Source organism: Pan paniscus, chromosome 23 (assembly GCF_029289425.2).
Source record: "Pan paniscus chromosome 23, NHGRI_mPanPan1-v2.0_pri, whole genome shotgun sequence".
NCBI lineage: Eukaryota > Metazoa > Chordata > Mammalia > Primates > Hominidae > Pan > Pan paniscus.
The window spans coordinates 60,179,011-60,194,502 of record NC_085927.1 but is presented as its reverse complement, the minus strand read 5'-3'; the positions used below and the strand labels follow the sequence as shown (position 1 = coordinate 60,194,502).

Below are 15,492 nucleotides of genomic sequence, written 5' to 3'. Positions count from 1 at the left end.
CCCTGGGCTCCCATCGGGATCCTGGGCCTGGCATGGCCACCCAGAGCCAGAACTGTTTCATATCAAGCCTGAGGTGTCTGAGGCTCCTGAGGCCCCGGGACAGAGCTGGGTCAAGCTGGCGGTCTGGGGACATCTGGGGTCTGCGGAAGGCCCGTGCGGCCTCTGCTGTGGTCCCACTCAATGGCCCCGCTGCCCTAGGTGTTCCGGCTGCCGGTGCAGGAGTGCCTGAGCTACCCGACCTGCACCCAGTGCCGCGACTCCCAGGACCCCTACTGCGGCTGGTGCGTCGTCGAGGGACGGTGAGTGCCTGGGGTGGCTCGGGGACACGGCCTGCCTCTGGGATCCCGGGAGGTCGTGGCCTGGGTCGGGGGGCACACCGCACTGTCCTGTCCTGGGAGAACAAGACTCCACCCTGGGCTGAGGCCGCCCCCTGCGCCTGCAGATGCACCCGGAAGGCCGAGTGTCCGCGGGCCGAGGAGGCCAGCCACTGGCTGTGGAGCCGAAGCAAGTCCTGCGTGGCCATCACCAGCGCCCAGCCACAGAACATGAGCCGGCGGGCCCAGGGGGAGGTGCGTGGTGGGGCTGGGGTGGGGGTCCTGGGCCCCAGGCCGGGCCAGGTGGGGGCTCCCCCATGCTGGGAGCTGTTGGGACAGGCAGGGGAGGGCTCCACATCTCCCCCGCCTGGGCTCTGGGCACCGAGCCTTAGGGATGGAGCCCGCCCTCCATTGGCCCCCTGGACCCCTATGACCTGGGCGGGTAGGGGTGGGGCTTGTCCATATCCAGGGTGGACCCAGGCCCTGTCCCAGGAGTTGCTGGGGTGACCACAGAGAGGCCTGTATTGGAAGACGTGGAGTCGGGTTCTGGAGGCTCCACTGGGCCGTGCGCCCACACACGCAGGGAGGTCGGGTCACGGGCAGGTGGGCTGACAGGACTCGGGGTTCCCAGTGTGAGCGGCACGGCCCCTCCCTCAGGTGCAGCTGACCGTCAGCCCCCTCCCTGCCCTGAGCGAGGAGGACGAGTTGCTGTGCCTTTTTGGGGAGTCGCCGCCACACCCCGCCCGCGTGGAGGGCGAGGCCGTCATCTGCAACTCCCCGAGCAGCATCCCTGTCACGCCGCCAGGCCAGGGTGAGGCCCCTTCCCGAGCCCCCGGGTGGCCCTTCTCGGTCACACGGGGCCCTGTGCACACGGGCTCTCGCCTCTGCTGGCCCCTGGGTGCAGGCTCTGCACAGGCACACTCCGCAGCTGCCCTGGGGGCCCAGCCTGAATGAAGCCTGTGGTGGGGTTGCTGTGCCTGTTGGGGAGGTTCTGGCCTCTTGGGCTGTCCGCAGCCACGCCCCCCAGGCCTGTAGCAAAGGTGACTTGTCTTCAGCCTGCTCCCTCATCACGTCCGGAGCGGCATGTGGGTGCCAGGCGCCAGGCCCCGTCGTCTCGGCAGACGCCCCTCACCCCTTCCTGCCATGTCCAGCTTCAGAGAGCAGGGCCGTTCCCAGAGGCTGCAGGGCTTCGCATGTGGGCCAGGGCAGGCGTCCCGCCCATGTCCCCTGAGTTTTGGGGGCAGTGGGGCCACGCAGTGACGTGGGCAGGGACCTGGCAGGTCCCACCCAGACTCCAAGGAGCCGCTGCCCTCAGTGCCTGCGGGAACAGAGGGTATGAAAGCAACCTGGACCCGGGGGAGAAAGGCAAGCCCGGTGCTGCGCCCGACACCCGAACCGAGATCTGATAGCAGCTGGCAGGTCCAGCCCAGCGTGAACGGGCGTCCTGGCAGCCCCACCCGAGATCTGATAGCAGGTGGCAGGCCCCGCACAACATGAATGCGGGGCGTCCTGGCAGGGCCCCCTGAAGACCAGGGGTCTCCACCTCGGCCCCAGGAGTCAGCCCCGGGGGAGGCCCAGCCTGGCCCTCGGCCCTGCGGCCGCCACCTTGACGCCTCCCCCTCTGCTGTCTGCAGACCACGTGGCCGTGACCATCCAGCTCCTCCTTAGACGAGGCAACATCTTCCTCACGTCCTACCAGTACCCCTTCTACGACTGCCGCCAGGCCATGAGCCTGGAGGAGAACCTGCCGTGAGTGTCTCGTGCCCGTCGACCCCACCCTGCCCGTCCACCCCAGCCCTGCTCACGATCCCCTCTGGACGCAGGTGCATCTCCTGCGTGAGCAACCGCTGGACCTGCCAGTGGGACCTGCGCTACCACGAGTGCCGGGAGGCTTCGCCCAACCCTGAGGACGGCATCGTCCGTGCCCACATGGTGAGGGGCCTCGGGGCCTCAGGGGACTGTTCAGGGCATGGCTGCTCCGCTGTGCCCAGGCAGCACCTGACCAGCCTTGCTCTCCCAGGAGGACAGCTGTCCCCAGTTCCTGGGACCCAGCCCCCTGGTGATCCCCATGAACCACGAGACAGATGTGAACTTCCAGGGCAAGAACCTGGACACCGTGAAGGTGCGGAGGGAGGGGTGCCGGCTGGTGACAGGCAGGCTGAGGTGCGGAGGGAGGGGTGCCGGTTGGTGACAGGCAGGCTAAGGTGCGGAGGGAGGGGGTGCCGGCCAGTGACAGGCAGGCTAAGGTGCGGAGGGAGGGGTGCCGGCTGTGACAGGCAGGCTAAGGTGCGGAGGGAGGGGTGCCGGCCGGTGACAGGCAGGCTAAGGTGCAGAGGGAGGGGGTGCCGGCCAGTGCTGATGGGTGTGTGGGAAGCCTGAGCTCCACCCGTGCCCCCCGACTCGGGGCCCCCACATGAGGTAGAGGGCACAGGATTTATCGGGGACAGAGGCCAGGAGGCAGCACTCGGGGGCCTTTGGATGGGCCAGAACAGAGGCAGTGGAGGAGGCAGGCGTGTGGAGATTGAGGGGCCAGTGCCACCTCCTGAGGAGGGAGCTGTGGGGGCCACGATGTCAGGTGGGCCGGGCGATGCTCTCAGGTGTGGATGAGTGGTGGAGGTGGCCGTGGGAAACCCACACAGGACGTTCAGAGGCTTCTGCAGACACAGGTGTTTGGGCTCAGGAGTGGCCGAGGGGTCAGCTGGCATGGTAATCTGAGGGGCGGGCATGTGTGGGGTGAGGAGAGGGCTCCCACACTGTAGGCACAGAGGAGGGGCTGCAGGGGTTCTGGGAGGAGGGCCAGGGTGCCACAGCCGCCTGTCCAGGGTCCTGACGGCACGGTCTGCAGGGTTCCTCCCTGCACGTGGGCAGTGACTTGCTCAAGTTCATGGAGCCGGTGACCATGCAGGAATCTGGGACCTTCGTCTTTCGGACCCCAAAGGTACGGCTCCAGGGCAGGCCGGCTCGGCTGCTGGACCCCAGGGCCCCGGGTGGGGTGGGGGGTCACCTTCAGGACTGTGAGGGGAGGGGCAGCAGGGAGACCCCAGGGACCAGAGCCCAGCCAGGGGCTCGCCATGCCCTGTGCTGCTGGGGAAGCCCCCTCTGCCCTCTGCCTCCCTGGGGACAGAGTGGCACAGAGCAGCGTCCATGGGGTTCCCGAACTTCCGACACCTGAAGGCCTCCCCTGCTGCCCTTGGCTGGGAAGGGACCCGGTGGCCACAGGGAGGTTGCCCTCGTGACCCCCGCCCCGCGCCCCTCTGTGGGGGCAGGAAGTGCAGTGTGCCCCTGTGTGTCCCCCAGCTGTCCCACGATGCCAACGAGACGCTGCCCCTGCACCTCTACGTCAAGTCTTACGGCAAGAATATCGACAGCAAGCTCCATGGTGGGGGCCACGGGCGCAGTGGGGGGCGGGCAGGGGACGGGTGGGCACAAGGCGGTGGGTGGGGGGACAGGTGGGCGCAGTGGGGAGCAGGTCGGGGGCGTGCAGGCACGGGGTGACCACTGACGGCAGCTCTCCCCGCAGTGACCCTCTACAACTGCTCCTTTGGCCGCAGCGACTGCAGCCTGTGCCGGGCCGCTAACCCCGACTACAGGTGTGCGTGGTGCGGGGGCCAGAGCAGGTGCGTGTATGAGGCCCTGTGCAACACCACCTCCGAGTGCCCGCCGCCCGTCATCACCAGGGTGAGCCCCTCGAAGCCTGGCCTACACCTTCCCTCGTCCCTGGCGTGAGCCCCTCCCTGCTCACCCGGCTCTGTGGTTTCAGATCCAGCCTGAGACGGGCCCCCTGGGTGGGGGCATCCGCATCACCATCCTGGGGTCCAATTTGGGCGTCCAAGCAGGGGACATCCAGAGGATCTCTGTGGCCGGCCGGAACTGCTCCTTTCAGCCGGAACGTTACTCCGTGTCCACCCGGTGAGTGGACGGCCCTGGCCTGGGCCCTGTCAGCTGGGTCAGTACCCACGCTGGGGTTCCGGGTGACTGGGTGGGTGGAGAGGCTGAGGGGGTGAGGGTGTCAGGGTGTGGGGTGGGTCGGGGAGTGCCTGGGCCACACTGCCTGTCGCCCGCCAGGATCGTGTGTGTGATCGAGGCTGCGGAGGCGCCTTTCACGGGGGGTGTCGAGGTGGACGTCTTTGGGAAACTGGGCCGTTCGCCTCCCAATGTCCAGTTCACCTTCCAAGTAAGCACCTGGCCTCGGGGACCTGCCGAACCCGGGAGGACCGGGAGGAGGGGCTCTGCCCGCCGCCTCCCCACGACAGTTACCATCCAGCCCAGGACCAAGGGCGTCCTGTGCCCCGTCCTCACCCGAGTGCCCCTGCGGCTCTTTCAGCAGCCCAAGCCTCTCAGTGTGGAGCCGCAGCAGGGACCGCAGGCGGGCGGCACCACACTGACCATCCACGGCACCCACCTGGACACGGGCTCCCAGGAGGACGTGCGGGTGACCCTCAACGGCGTCCCGTGTAAAGTGTGGGTGTCATCGCCAGCTGCTGAGTCTGGTTGGCCCTGGCCCTGGGTATGGAGGGGGGCACTTACTGAGACCTGAGTGGCCCTGAGGGGATGGCGGGGCCAGCCTGGTCAGGCTGGGGCTGGTCCCGGGGGAGGGGTTGATGCAGACCAGCACCCTCCCTCCCCCAGGACGAAGTTTGGGGCGCAGCTCCAGTGTGTCACTGGCCCCCAGGCGACACGGGGCCAGATGCTCCTGGAGATCTCCTACGGGGGGTCCCCCGTGCCCAACCCCGGCATCTTCTTCACCTACCGCGAAAACCCCGTACTGCGAGCCTTCGAGCCGCTACGAAGCTTTGCCAGGTGAGGCTGGTGTCCCCCCGCCCCCCTCTGCTCCCCACACCCAGCTGCCTCCTCAGTGCCCTGCCCGCCCCGTTCTGCTCCCCACACCCAGCTGCCTCCTCAGTGCCCTGCCCGCCCCGCTCTGCTCCCCACACCCAGCTGCCTCCTCAGTGCCCTTGGCTGACTGTGCTGAAAGGAATGTGGTGGGGCTGGTCTGTGCAGGGGGAGGCGGCCTCCGGAAAACCCCACTGCACCCCAGATCCACTTCCTCCTAGAAACCCAGACGGGCACACCAGAGGCTCCACGCTCACCAGGCCCCGCGTGCCCCCCGCCCACTTGCCGCACAGTCTCGTGCTCAGCACGGCCCACCGCGTTGCCCCTTTGCCCACCGAGACCCACACATGCACCTGGAAGCCCCGTGTGGTCAGGGCCAGGGTGGGCGGGGACAGGAGGGCGGAGGCTGCAGGGACCACCCCTGCCAGCCGAGCCCACGAAGGCACTGCCCTCCCCAGTGGTGGCCGCAGCATCAACGTCACGGGTCAGGGCTTCAGCCTGATCCAGAGGTTTGCCATGGTGGTCATCGCGGAGCCCCTGCAGTCCTGGCAGCCGCCGCGGGAGGCTGAATCCCTGCAGCCCATGACGGTCAGTCCTGGCGTGGGCTCAGCTCTGGCACCGGCCCATGGGATCGTGCCCAGGAAGGGCGGGGTCTGCGCCCGGGGGCTGACGGCTGGGACTTGCCTGCAGGTGGTGGGTACAGACTACGTGTTCCACAACGACACCAAGGTCGTCTTCCTGTCCCCGGCTGTGCCTGAGGAGCCAGAGGCCTACAACCTCACGGTGCTGATCGAGATGGACGGGCACCGTGCCCTGCTCAGAACAGAGGCCGGGGCCTTCGAGTACGTGCCTGACCCCACCTTTGAGAACTTCACAGGTGGCGTCAAGAAGCAGGTCAACAAGCTCATCCACGCCCGGGTGAGGACGGTGCAGCCCCGGGTGTCTAGGTCCTGCTCGGGTCTGGGCTGAGAGCTGGTCCACCTGTCCCTGGTTCCCTCCTCCTCACCCCGACCACTGCCCCCTCCCCAGGGCACCAATCTGAACAAGGCGATGACGCTGCAGGAGGCCGAGGCCTTCGTGGGTGCCGAGCGCTGCACCATGAAGACGCTGACGGAGACCGACCTGTACTGTGAGCCCCCGGAGGTGCAGCCCCCGCCCAAGCGGCGGCAGAAACGAGACACCACACACAACCTGCCCGAGTTCATTGTGCGTGAGCGGGGACGGGCGGGGGGCGCCCCCACGGGACCGCGCTGAACCCGGCCCCCCACACAGGTGAAGTTCGGCTCTCGCGAGTGGGTGCTGGGCCGCGTGGAGTACGACACACGGGTGAGCGACGTGCCGCTCAGCCTCATCTTGCCGCTGGTCATCGTGCCCATGGTGGTCGTCATCGCGGTGTCTGTCTACTGCTACTGGTGAGCCCGCCCCCCGGCTGCGCCAACACCCTGAGCCCTCGGCCCTCCCGCCTCGGCCCCTCTGGCCTCATCCGCCGCCCTGCACAGGCAGGCGTGTAGATCCACCTCCTCATCCGGGCAGCTGAGCGGCCAGCCCCGGCAGAACCTAGGAGCCCCCCCTGTGCCTTGCAGGAGGAAGAGCCAGCAGGCCGAACGAGAGTATGAGAAGATCAAGTCCCAGCTGGAGGGCCTGGAGGAGAGCGTGCGGGACCGCTGCAAGAAGGAATTCACGGGTAGGGACCGCCTGGGGGCTGGTGCTCGGGCGCCTCCTGGGGCGGGGATGCTGTGTGTAGCGTGGGGGTCAGGGCCCCACATGGCCAGGGACGTCTCACGCCAGCCTCCCCCTAGACCTGATGATCGAGATGGAGGACCAGACCAACGACGTGCACGAGGCCGGCATCCCCGTGCTGGACTACAAGACCTACACCGACCGCGTCTTCTTCCTGCCCTCCAAGGACGGCGACAAGGACGTGATGATCACCGGCAAGCTAGACATCCCCGAGCCGCGGCGGCCGGTGGTGGAGCAGGCCCTCTACCAGTTCTCCAACCTGCTGAACAGCAAGTCCTTCCTCATCAATGTGAGCCGGGCATCGGGCGGGCGGGAGGGCACACAGGTGGCGCCGGGCAGGCTTTGACCGCCGGCCCCTACAGTTCATCCACACCCTGGAGAACCAGCGGGAGTTCTCGGCCCGCGCCAAGGTCTACTTCGCGTCCCTGCTGACGGTGGCGCTGCACGGGAAACTGGAGTACTACACGGACATCATGCACACGCTCTTCCTGGAGCTCCTGGAGCAGTACGTGGTGGCCAAGAACCCCAAGCTGATGCTGCGCAGGTGCACATGGGCGGGGCCACGGGCGGGGCCACGGGCGGGGTGGCCACAGGGGCTCTGGGGCTGGTGGCGGGTGGCACAGAGGCCTGTTGGGCCCCCAGGAGCCGGCAGGTGCCAGCCAGCGCTGGTGGTGGGGGACGGTCTAGGGGTGGTGTCCCCGGCCGCAAACTCAAAGCCGGACTCTAGCCCTTCCTGTCCAGTGGTTTCAGCTGGTCACAGTGTCAGCCCTCTGCAGAACAGAAGGAAGGTGGCACACTTCCCACAAGGGCTGGAGCTGCCACCAGGTAGTCCTCACTGCAGGCCACACCCAGGCTGGACGGGGGCGAGGCTGGCGCAAGGGTGGCCGGGTGCTTGGAGGAGTCAGTTGGGCCTCAGGAATACTACGGGGTCACTCGGTACAAGGCCTCCCTGCACCCCCAGGTCTGAGACTGTGGTGGAGAGGATGCTGTCCAACTGGATGTCCATCTGCCTGTACCAGTACCTCAAGGTGGGTTCCACCCCAGCCTGGCTGGGGCTTGAGGGACGAGGCAGACTGCTGCCATCCCCTCCAGCGTTCCCCTATCTGTACGGCACCTTGAGGTGGGCCCTGCCTGGACAGGTTTGCTTCCTGCCCCCGACATGGTCAGCCCCGTCCATGCCTCTGGCCAGGGCTCCGGGGGCCCCTTCCAGGCCCCAGGTCCCCTGACCTCCCAGCCTCCCCTCCGTGTTACTCCAGGACAGTGCCGGGGAGCCCCTGTACAAGCTCTTCAAGGCCATCAAACATCAGGTGGAAAAGGGCCCGGTGGATGCGGTACAGAAGAAGGCCAAGTACACTCTCAACGACACGGGGCTGCTGGGGGATGATGTGGAGTATGCACCCCTGGTGAGCTTCTGGGGTGGGGGCCGCCATGGGCGCCTCGGATCTGGGCTAAGGAGCTTGGGCATCCCCTGGCCACAGATGGGACCCACAGGCCAGAGGCCGTCCACCTCCTCTGTGGATTCGAGTTACAGCCTGCTCTAACTCGGCCTCAGGGAGGGGCTTGGGTGCTGGTGGCTGTGGGCTCTGGAGGCTCTAAGTGTGCGGGCCCCGCATCAGCTCTTCCCGGGCGCCCCCACCTCCTGGAGGCCATACAAGGGCCTGGCACACCAGGTGTGTCCAGGGTTCTGTGCATACATGACCAGTGGGTGTGGCAGGAGCCTGTGCATGCGTGAGATGTGTGTATTCTGTCTGTGCATGTGCTTCCATGAGCTTGCGTGACAGCCTGAGTGAGCGGTTCTGAGCCGTCCCCGTCTTTCTGTCCTGCTGAGCCGGAGCAGGCAGGGGAAGGGCAGAGTGTGGTCATCTGGGAAGCCTCGGGGGCTCGGAGCCGGGCTGGCGGGGGCCTGCTGCCCGAGGGTGCCGCTGTGGTGGGCAAAGCTGGCAGGGGAAGGGCAGAGTGTGGTCATCTCATAAGCCTCAGGGGCTCAGAGCCCGGCTGGCGGGGGCCTGCTGCCCGAGGGTGCTGCTGTGGTGGGCAAAGCTGGTGGGGCAGGGAGTGGCTCCTGCATGGTGCAGGTAAGAGCAGGGCCTCCCACTGGGCTTCATCCCGGATGTCTTGGCAGACGGTGAGCGTGATCGTGCAGGACGAGGGAGTGGACGCCATCCCGGTGAAGGTCCTCAACTGTGACACCATCTCCCAGGTCAAGGAGAAGATCATTGACCAGGTGTACCGCGGGCAGCCCTGCTCCTGCTGGCCCAGGCCAGACAGCGTGGTCCTGGGTGAGTGCCGGCCCCTGCCCGTCTGCACACCCGCGCCCATGTGCCTGGCCTGTGTCCTGGGGCGGTATCCTGCCTGACCAGCTTTCTCATATGGGAGTGGTGGGCAGTGGGAGGAACCTGGGTGGCCGGGGCCCAAGCTGGGCTGTCTCTTCCCACAGAGTGGCGTCCGGGCTCCACAGCGCAGATCCTGTCGGACCTGGACCTGACGTCACAGCGGGAGGGCCGGTGGAAGCGCGTCAACACCCTTATGCACTACAATGTGAGCGTGTAGGCCGGGGCGGGCGAGAACTGGGCACCCTGGAGGCACAGCCCACCCTCACCGCCGTGTTCCCCAGGTCCGGGATGGAGCCACCCTCATCCTGTCCAAGGTGGGGGTCTCCCAGCAGCCGGAGGACAGCCAGCAGGACCTGCCTGGGGAGCGTGAGTCCCTCCCTGTTGCCCGTTTCCTTCCAGCCCCTGGTGGTCGGCGTGGACCACGTCCGCCCTGGACACATGCACCCCTGCCCACCCTGCCACCACCGCTCCCTGTGGGACCCAGGCCCCCAGACCTGGGTAGGGGTCCCTCAGTGCCCGCTCCCCACAGGCCATGCCCTCCTGGAGGAGGAGAACCGGGTGTGGCACCTGGTGCGGCCGACCGACGAGGTGGACGAGGGCAAGTCCAAGAGAGGCAGCGTGAAAGAGAAGGAGCGGACTAAGGCCATCACCGAGATCTACCTGACGCGGCTGCTCTCAGTCAAGGTGGGCCCCCACGGGTGTGTGGGCGGCACCAGGCCGCCACGCTGAGACCCTCCCCCACAGGAGCCGCGCCCACGGCGTCACGCTGAGACCCTCCCCCCCCACAGGGCACACTGCAGCAGTTTGTGGACAACTTCTTCCAGAGCGTGCTGGCGCCTGGGCACGCGGTGCCACCTGCAGTCAAGTACTTCTTCGACTTCCTGGACGAGCAGGCAGAGAAGCACAACATCCAGGATGAAGACACCATCCACATCTGGAAGACGAACAGGTGAGGCTCGGCACCCACCCCGCGGCCCAGCCCCGGCTCCGCCTCTCACTTGGGGGGCTCCGCACCCACCCCGCGGCCCATCCCCGGCTCTCATTCCCTGCTGCTCTGCCTCAGCTTACCGCTCCGGTTCTGGGTGAACATCCTCAAGAACCCCCACTTCATCTTTGACGTGCATGTCCACGAGGTGGTGGACGCCTCGCTGTCGGTCATCGCGCAGACCTTCATGGACGCCTGCACGCGCACGGAGCATAAGCTGAGCCGCGTGAGTGGGGTGGGGGCAGGTCTGGGGCAGGGAGGCCTGGGTCTGTCCCCAGGAGGTATCTTGTGAGTTGGGACCTTGTCTGGGGTGTGGATTTGAACATCTTGGGCTGGAGCCCTTGATGTAGGAGGTGACGGGTGGCGGAGGCTGGGGGCACAGGGGCCCAGCAGAGCCTGGGAGATCCCGAGAGCCCTTGCCCTCTCTCCTCCTGAGACCTCTCACCACAGCACACGAGCAGAGAAACTGAGTTTTACTACAGATCACAAAATAAGTAGTTTTCTTTTTTTTTTTTTTGAGATGGAGTCTCTCTCTGTCGCCCAGGCTGGAGTGCAGTGGCGCGATCTCTGCTCACTGCAACCTCCGCCTTCTAGGTTCAAGCGATTCTCCCGCCGCTGCCTCCTGAGTAGCTGGGACTACAGGCATGTGCCACAATGCACGGCTAGTATTTTTAGTAGAGACGGGGTTTCACCATGTTGGGCAGGCTGGTCTTGAACCCCTGACCTCAGGTGATCTGCCTGCCTCAGCCTCCCAAAGTGCTAGGATTACAGGCCTGAGCCACTGCGCCCGGCCCATAGTTTTCTTGATGAAAGTGTCAGGAGTTCGGGGCAGGGGAAGCTACCCAGGGGTACTCTGAGCAGCCCCAGCCTGGCCCCCTTGGCCAGGCATCACTGAGTTTTGTCCTCAACAGGATTCTCCCAGCAACAAGCTGCTGTACGCCAAGGAGATCTCCACCTACAAGAAGATGGTGGAGGAGTAAGTCTGCCTGCCCTCCAGGCCAGGCCCCCATGCCCACCCTCGACCCCCTGCGGGGAGGTTCAGGCCTTGGTTTCCCCCACCACCCCCTTTGTGGTCCCTGCCGCCCACACTGTATGATGCTCCCACCCCTGCAGTTACTACAAGGGGATCCGGCAGATGGTGCAGGTCAGCGACCAGGACATGAACACACACCTGGCAGAGATTTCCCGGGTAAGGAGGCCACCAGGGACGCACCCACGGCCCTCCCTGCTCCCACTACCCCATGCTGAGCCTGGCCCTGAGCTGCAGGGCAGGGGTAATGTGGTGCTGAGCGGGAGAGAGGGTGGGGTGGGACCTCGAGGTGGGCTCGGCCATGTGAAGTGAGCCACAGCTGTGTGTGGGGAGTATGAGCTGCTCCTGCTTGGAGCCAGGCCCTGCGCACAGCGCCCCCTCCCTGCGGCTGCACCCACAGCGCCCCCTCCCTGCGGCTCAATCCACGGCCGTGCCCACAGCGCCCCCTCCCTGTGGCTGCACCCTCGGCCGTGCCCACAGCGCCCCCTCCCTGCGGCTGCACCCACGGCCGTGCCCACAGCGCCCCCTCCCTGTGGCTCCATCCACGGCCGTGCCCACAGCGCCCGTCCCTGTGGCTCCACCCACGGCCCTGCCCACAGCGCCCCCTCCCTGTGGCTCCATCCACGGCCGTGCCCACAGCACCCCCTCCCTGCGGCTGCACCCTTGGCCGTGCCCACAGCACCCCCTCCGTGTGGCTCCACCCACAGCCCTGCTCACAGCACCCGTCCCTGTGGGTCCATCCACAGCCGTGCGTCACACAAGGAGACACTGAGATGGTTGCATGTGCACAACTCTGCCTGCGTGGGTGTCTGTCCGAGGCTGCGCCACATGGGGGGCCCCAAGTGCCAGCTGTGCCCAAGGCCCCAGCTGCTGCCCCGGGGAGGCCTCGTCCTGGGCGTCCCGTACTACTCCTGCCAGCCCTGGGGCTCCCACAGCCCCTTTTCCACCCTGACTGTCCCATCACCCCCCAGGCACACACGGACTCCTTGAACACCCTCGTGGCACTACACCAGCTCTACCAATACACGCAGAAGTACTATGACGAGGTAGGGTCAGGTCCCCGGGGGCGGGGGCGGGTGGGGTGCTGGGCGGTCCCCCAATGTGCTCTGATGCGACCCTCCCTCAGATCATCAATGCCCCCCCGGGGGAGAGGGCGGGTGGGGTGCTGGGCGGTCCCCCGATGTGGTCTGATGGGACCCTCCCTCAGATCATCAATGCCCCCCCGGGGGCGGGGGTGGGTGGGGTGCTGGGCGGTCCCCCGGTGTGCTCTGATGCGACCCTCCCTCAGATCATCAATGCCCCCCCGGGGGCGGGGGCGGGTGGGGTGCTGGGCGGTCCCCTGATGTGCTCTGATGCGACCCTCTCTCAGATCATCAATGCCTTGGAGGAGGACCCTGCCGCCCAGAAGATGCAGCTGGCCTTCCGCCTGCAGCAGATTGCGGCTGCGCTGGAGAACAAGGTCACTGACCTCTGACCTACAATCTCCAGTGCTGCCTTGGGACATAGGTACCTGAGGTACCTGAGAGCCCCTCGGGGGAGGAGGCCGAGTGGCTGTGGCTGAGGCCCCCACCCTCCCCTGGAACGCGCCCCAAGCCGGAGTGGGTGCAGCCGGAACCCGCCCAGCGTCTAGACTGTAGCATCTTCCTCTGAGCAATACCGCCGGGCACTGCACCAGCACCAGCCCCAGCCCCAGCTCCCTCCGGCCGCAGAACCAGCATCGGGTGTTCACTGTCGAGTCTCGAGTGATTTGAAAATGTGCCTTACGCTGCCACGCTGGGGGCAGCTGGCCTCCGCCTCCGCCCACGCACCAGCAGTCGCCTCCATGCCCTAGGTTGGGCCCCTGGGGGATCTGAGGGCCTGTGGCCCCCAGGGCAAGTTCCCAGATCCTATGTCTGTCTGTCCACCTCGAGATGGGAGGAGGAGAAAAAGCGGTACGATGCCTTCCTGACCTCACCGGCCTCCCCAAGGGTGCCGGCACTCTGGGTGGACTCACGGCTGCTGGGCCCCACGTCAAAGGTCAAGTGAGACGTAGGTCAAGTCCTACGTCAGGGCCCAGACATCCTGGGGTCCTGGTCTGTCAGACAGGCTGCCCTAGAGCCCCACCCAGTCCGGGGGGACTGGGAGCAGTTCCACCAAGACCACCCCACCCCTTTTTGTAAATCTTGTTCATTGTAAATCAAATACAGCCGTCTTTTTCACTCTGCGGGTTGGCTGAGTTCCTCCTGGGGCTGCGGTGCCCCTGTCCACCACCCCTTCCCTGGGCTCTGTGGGTCCTGCTGGGAGGGAAGCTGTGGGGAGTTGGAGGGGGCTGGGAGGGGAGCTGTGGGGAGGTGGAGGGGGCTGGGAGGGGTGCTGGGGAAGGTGGAGGGGGCTGGGAGGGGTGCTGAGGGGAGGTGGGGGGGGTGGGAGGTGGGACTGCTTCTGGTGCCATCTGGTGGCTTCTTTCATGCAACACATTCTTACCAAATGCCCGCTGCACACCACGCATGCACTGTCCTGAGCGCTAGGAACAGCAGCAACCAGGACGGGCAGGGCTCAGAGCCTCCCCTGTGTGCCAAGAATACAGACAGCCCAGGCAGAGGGCATTCGGTGCTCCAGACACAAAGTGAAGGCCCAGCTTCAAATGTGGCTGGATCCAGGCACACATCCTGAGGTTCTGCTGGTCTGGACTGCTAACCCACTCACGAGGATCCATTCTCAGGCAGCCCCAGCCTGTCTCCCCCGCTGGGGCACGTCATGGCTGGGGTCTCTTGAGGGCAAGGCCTCCATTGATCGAGTCCCCTTTGGACTGGGGCAGCTCTGTAGGGACCAGCCCCACAGGGTCGGTGGGTCTCTCCATGTGCGGTGACGAGAGAGTGTAGAAATAAAGACACAAGACAAAGAGATAAGAGAAAAGGCAGCTGGGCCCAGGAGACCACTACCACCAGTGCGTGGAGACCGGTAGTGGCCCCGAATGTCGGGCTGCGCTGTTATTTATTGGATACAAGGCAGAAAGGGCAGGGTAAAGAATGTGAGTCACCTCCAATGATAGGTAAGGTCACGTGGGTCACGTGTCCACTGGACAGGGGGCCCTTCCCTGCCTGGCAGCCAAGGCAGAGAGAGAGAGGAGACAGAGAGAAAGACAGCTTACGCCATTATTTCTGCATATCAGGGACTATTAGTATTTTCACTAATTTACTACTGCTATCTAGAAGGCAGAGCCAGGTGTACAGGATGGAACATGAAAGTGGACTAGGAGTGTGACTGCTGAAGCACAGCATCACGGGGAGACGTTTAGGCCTCTGGATAACTGCGGGCAAGCCTGACTAATGTAAGGCCCTCCACAAGAGGTGGAGGAGCAGAGTCTTCTCTAAACTCCCTTGGGGAAAGGGAGACACCCCCCTTTCCCGGTCTGCTAAGTAGCGGGTATTGTTCCTTGACACCTTTTGCTACGGCTGGACCACGGCCCGCCTGGTAACGGGCGTCTTCCCAGACGCTGGCGTCACCGCTAGACCAAGGAGCCCTCTGGTGGCCCTGTCCGGGCATAACAGAAGGCTCGCACTCTTGTCTTCTGGTCACACCTCACTATGTCCCCTCAGCTCCTATCTCTGTATGGCCTGGTTTTTCCTAGGCTATGATTATTGAGCGAGGATTATTATAATATTGGAATAAAAAGTAATTGCTACAAACTAATGATTAATGATATTCATATATAATCATATCTAAGATCTACATCTGGTATAACTATTCTTGTTTTATATTTTATTATACTGGAACAGCTCGTGTCCTCTCTCTTGCCTCGGTGCCTGGGTGGCTTGCCGCCCACACAGCTCCATTCAAGCCACGACGGCCGTCTCTCCCCCACAAGAGAAAGGGGTACAAGGCCAACTGACATCCCCTGCTCCAAGGATCCCTGAAATGACATTGGGTTCCCCCCTTACCCAGAGACATGGCTGGTCAGAAGATCAGAGCAAGGGGGTGGACCGAAGGCTTAAGTGCTGAGCGGGAGGTCTCAGGTAGGGAGCTGGGAACCTGGAGGCCTGGCTTCCGTACTAGACCCCTGCAGTCCACCTCTTCCCTGTCCCACTGGGCAGTCAGGAAAGAAGGGAAGGGTCAGTGAGACCCCACACACATGAAACTTGGGGCTGGGGAGAGGCTGCAGGCCCAGCAGTCCAGAATCCGGGTGGGGGCAGGCACCGGGTAGAAGCTGGGCATAGCTGCTGGGGTGCATGCGGGTGGGCTGGAGTGGTCAGCTGGTGACAGACGAGGGGTGGCCTG

At 65.3% G+C, this 15,492-nt stretch overlaps 1 protein-coding gene across 15 annotated transcripts in view; it reads left to right on the top strand.

The window, feature by feature from the left end:
• PLXNB2 (plexin B2) overlaps positions 1 to 13,433 on the top strand; it is a 33,188-nt gene extending 19,755 nt beyond the window's left edge. For 8 of the 15 annotated variants that reach the window (XM_034949307.3, XM_034949311.3, XM_034949308.4 and 5 more), the window contains 32 exons: positions 199 to 299; positions 443 to 569; positions 972 to 1,125; positions 1,949 to 2,063; positions 2,138 to 2,246; positions 2,335 to 2,436; positions 3,160 to 3,252; positions 3,612 to 3,693; positions 3,835 to 3,992; positions 4,075 to 4,223; positions 4,380 to 4,488; positions 4,639 to 4,775; positions 4,944 to 5,114; positions 5,606 to 5,735; positions 5,838 to 6,065; positions 6,177 to 6,353; positions 6,420 to 6,559; positions 6,731 to 6,831; positions 6,947 to 7,176; positions 7,250 to 7,431; positions 7,849 to 7,915; positions 8,144 to 8,290; positions 9,010 to 9,166; positions 9,325 to 9,425; positions 9,502 to 9,586; positions 9,750 to 9,904; positions 10,009 to 10,169; positions 10,284 to 10,431; positions 11,117 to 11,181; positions 11,319 to 11,394; positions 12,207 to 12,281; positions 12,605 to 13,433. In XM_034949307.3, the coding sequence (XP_034805198.1) occupies positions 199 to 299; positions 443 to 569; positions 972 to 1,125; positions 1,949 to 2,063; positions 2,138 to 2,246; positions 2,335 to 2,436; positions 3,160 to 3,252; positions 3,612 to 3,693; positions 3,835 to 3,992; positions 4,075 to 4,223; positions 4,380 to 4,488; positions 4,639 to 4,775; positions 4,944 to 5,114; positions 5,606 to 5,735; positions 5,838 to 6,065; positions 6,177 to 6,353; positions 6,420 to 6,559; positions 6,731 to 6,831; positions 6,947 to 7,176; positions 7,250 to 7,431; positions 7,849 to 7,915; positions 8,144 to 8,290; positions 9,010 to 9,166; positions 9,325 to 9,425; positions 9,502 to 9,586; positions 9,750 to 9,904; positions 10,009 to 10,169; positions 10,284 to 10,431; positions 11,117 to 11,181; positions 11,319 to 11,394; positions 12,207 to 12,281; positions 12,605 to 12,709 (4,137 nt within the window). In that variant the 3' untranslated portion in view covers positions 12,710 to 13,433. Of the gene's footprint in view, positions 1 to 198; positions 300 to 442; positions 570 to 971; positions 1,126 to 1,948; positions 2,064 to 2,137; positions 2,247 to 2,334; positions 2,437 to 3,159; positions 3,253 to 3,611; positions 3,694 to 3,834; positions 3,993 to 4,074; positions 4,224 to 4,379; positions 4,489 to 4,638; positions 4,776 to 4,943; positions 5,115 to 5,605; positions 5,736 to 5,837; positions 6,066 to 6,176; positions 6,354 to 6,419; positions 6,560 to 6,730; positions 6,832 to 6,946; positions 7,177 to 7,249; positions 7,432 to 7,848; positions 7,916 to 8,143; positions 8,291 to 9,009; positions 9,167 to 9,324; positions 9,426 to 9,501; positions 9,587 to 9,749; positions 9,905 to 10,008; positions 10,170 to 10,283; positions 10,432 to 11,116; positions 11,182 to 11,318; positions 11,395 to 12,206 lie in introns of all 15 variants that reach the window. The other 7 variants (XM_063603176.1, XM_063603179.1, XM_063603177.1 and 4 more) reach the window with 1 other exon arrangement.
• Positions 13,434 to 15,492: the final 2,059 nt, after the last annotated feature.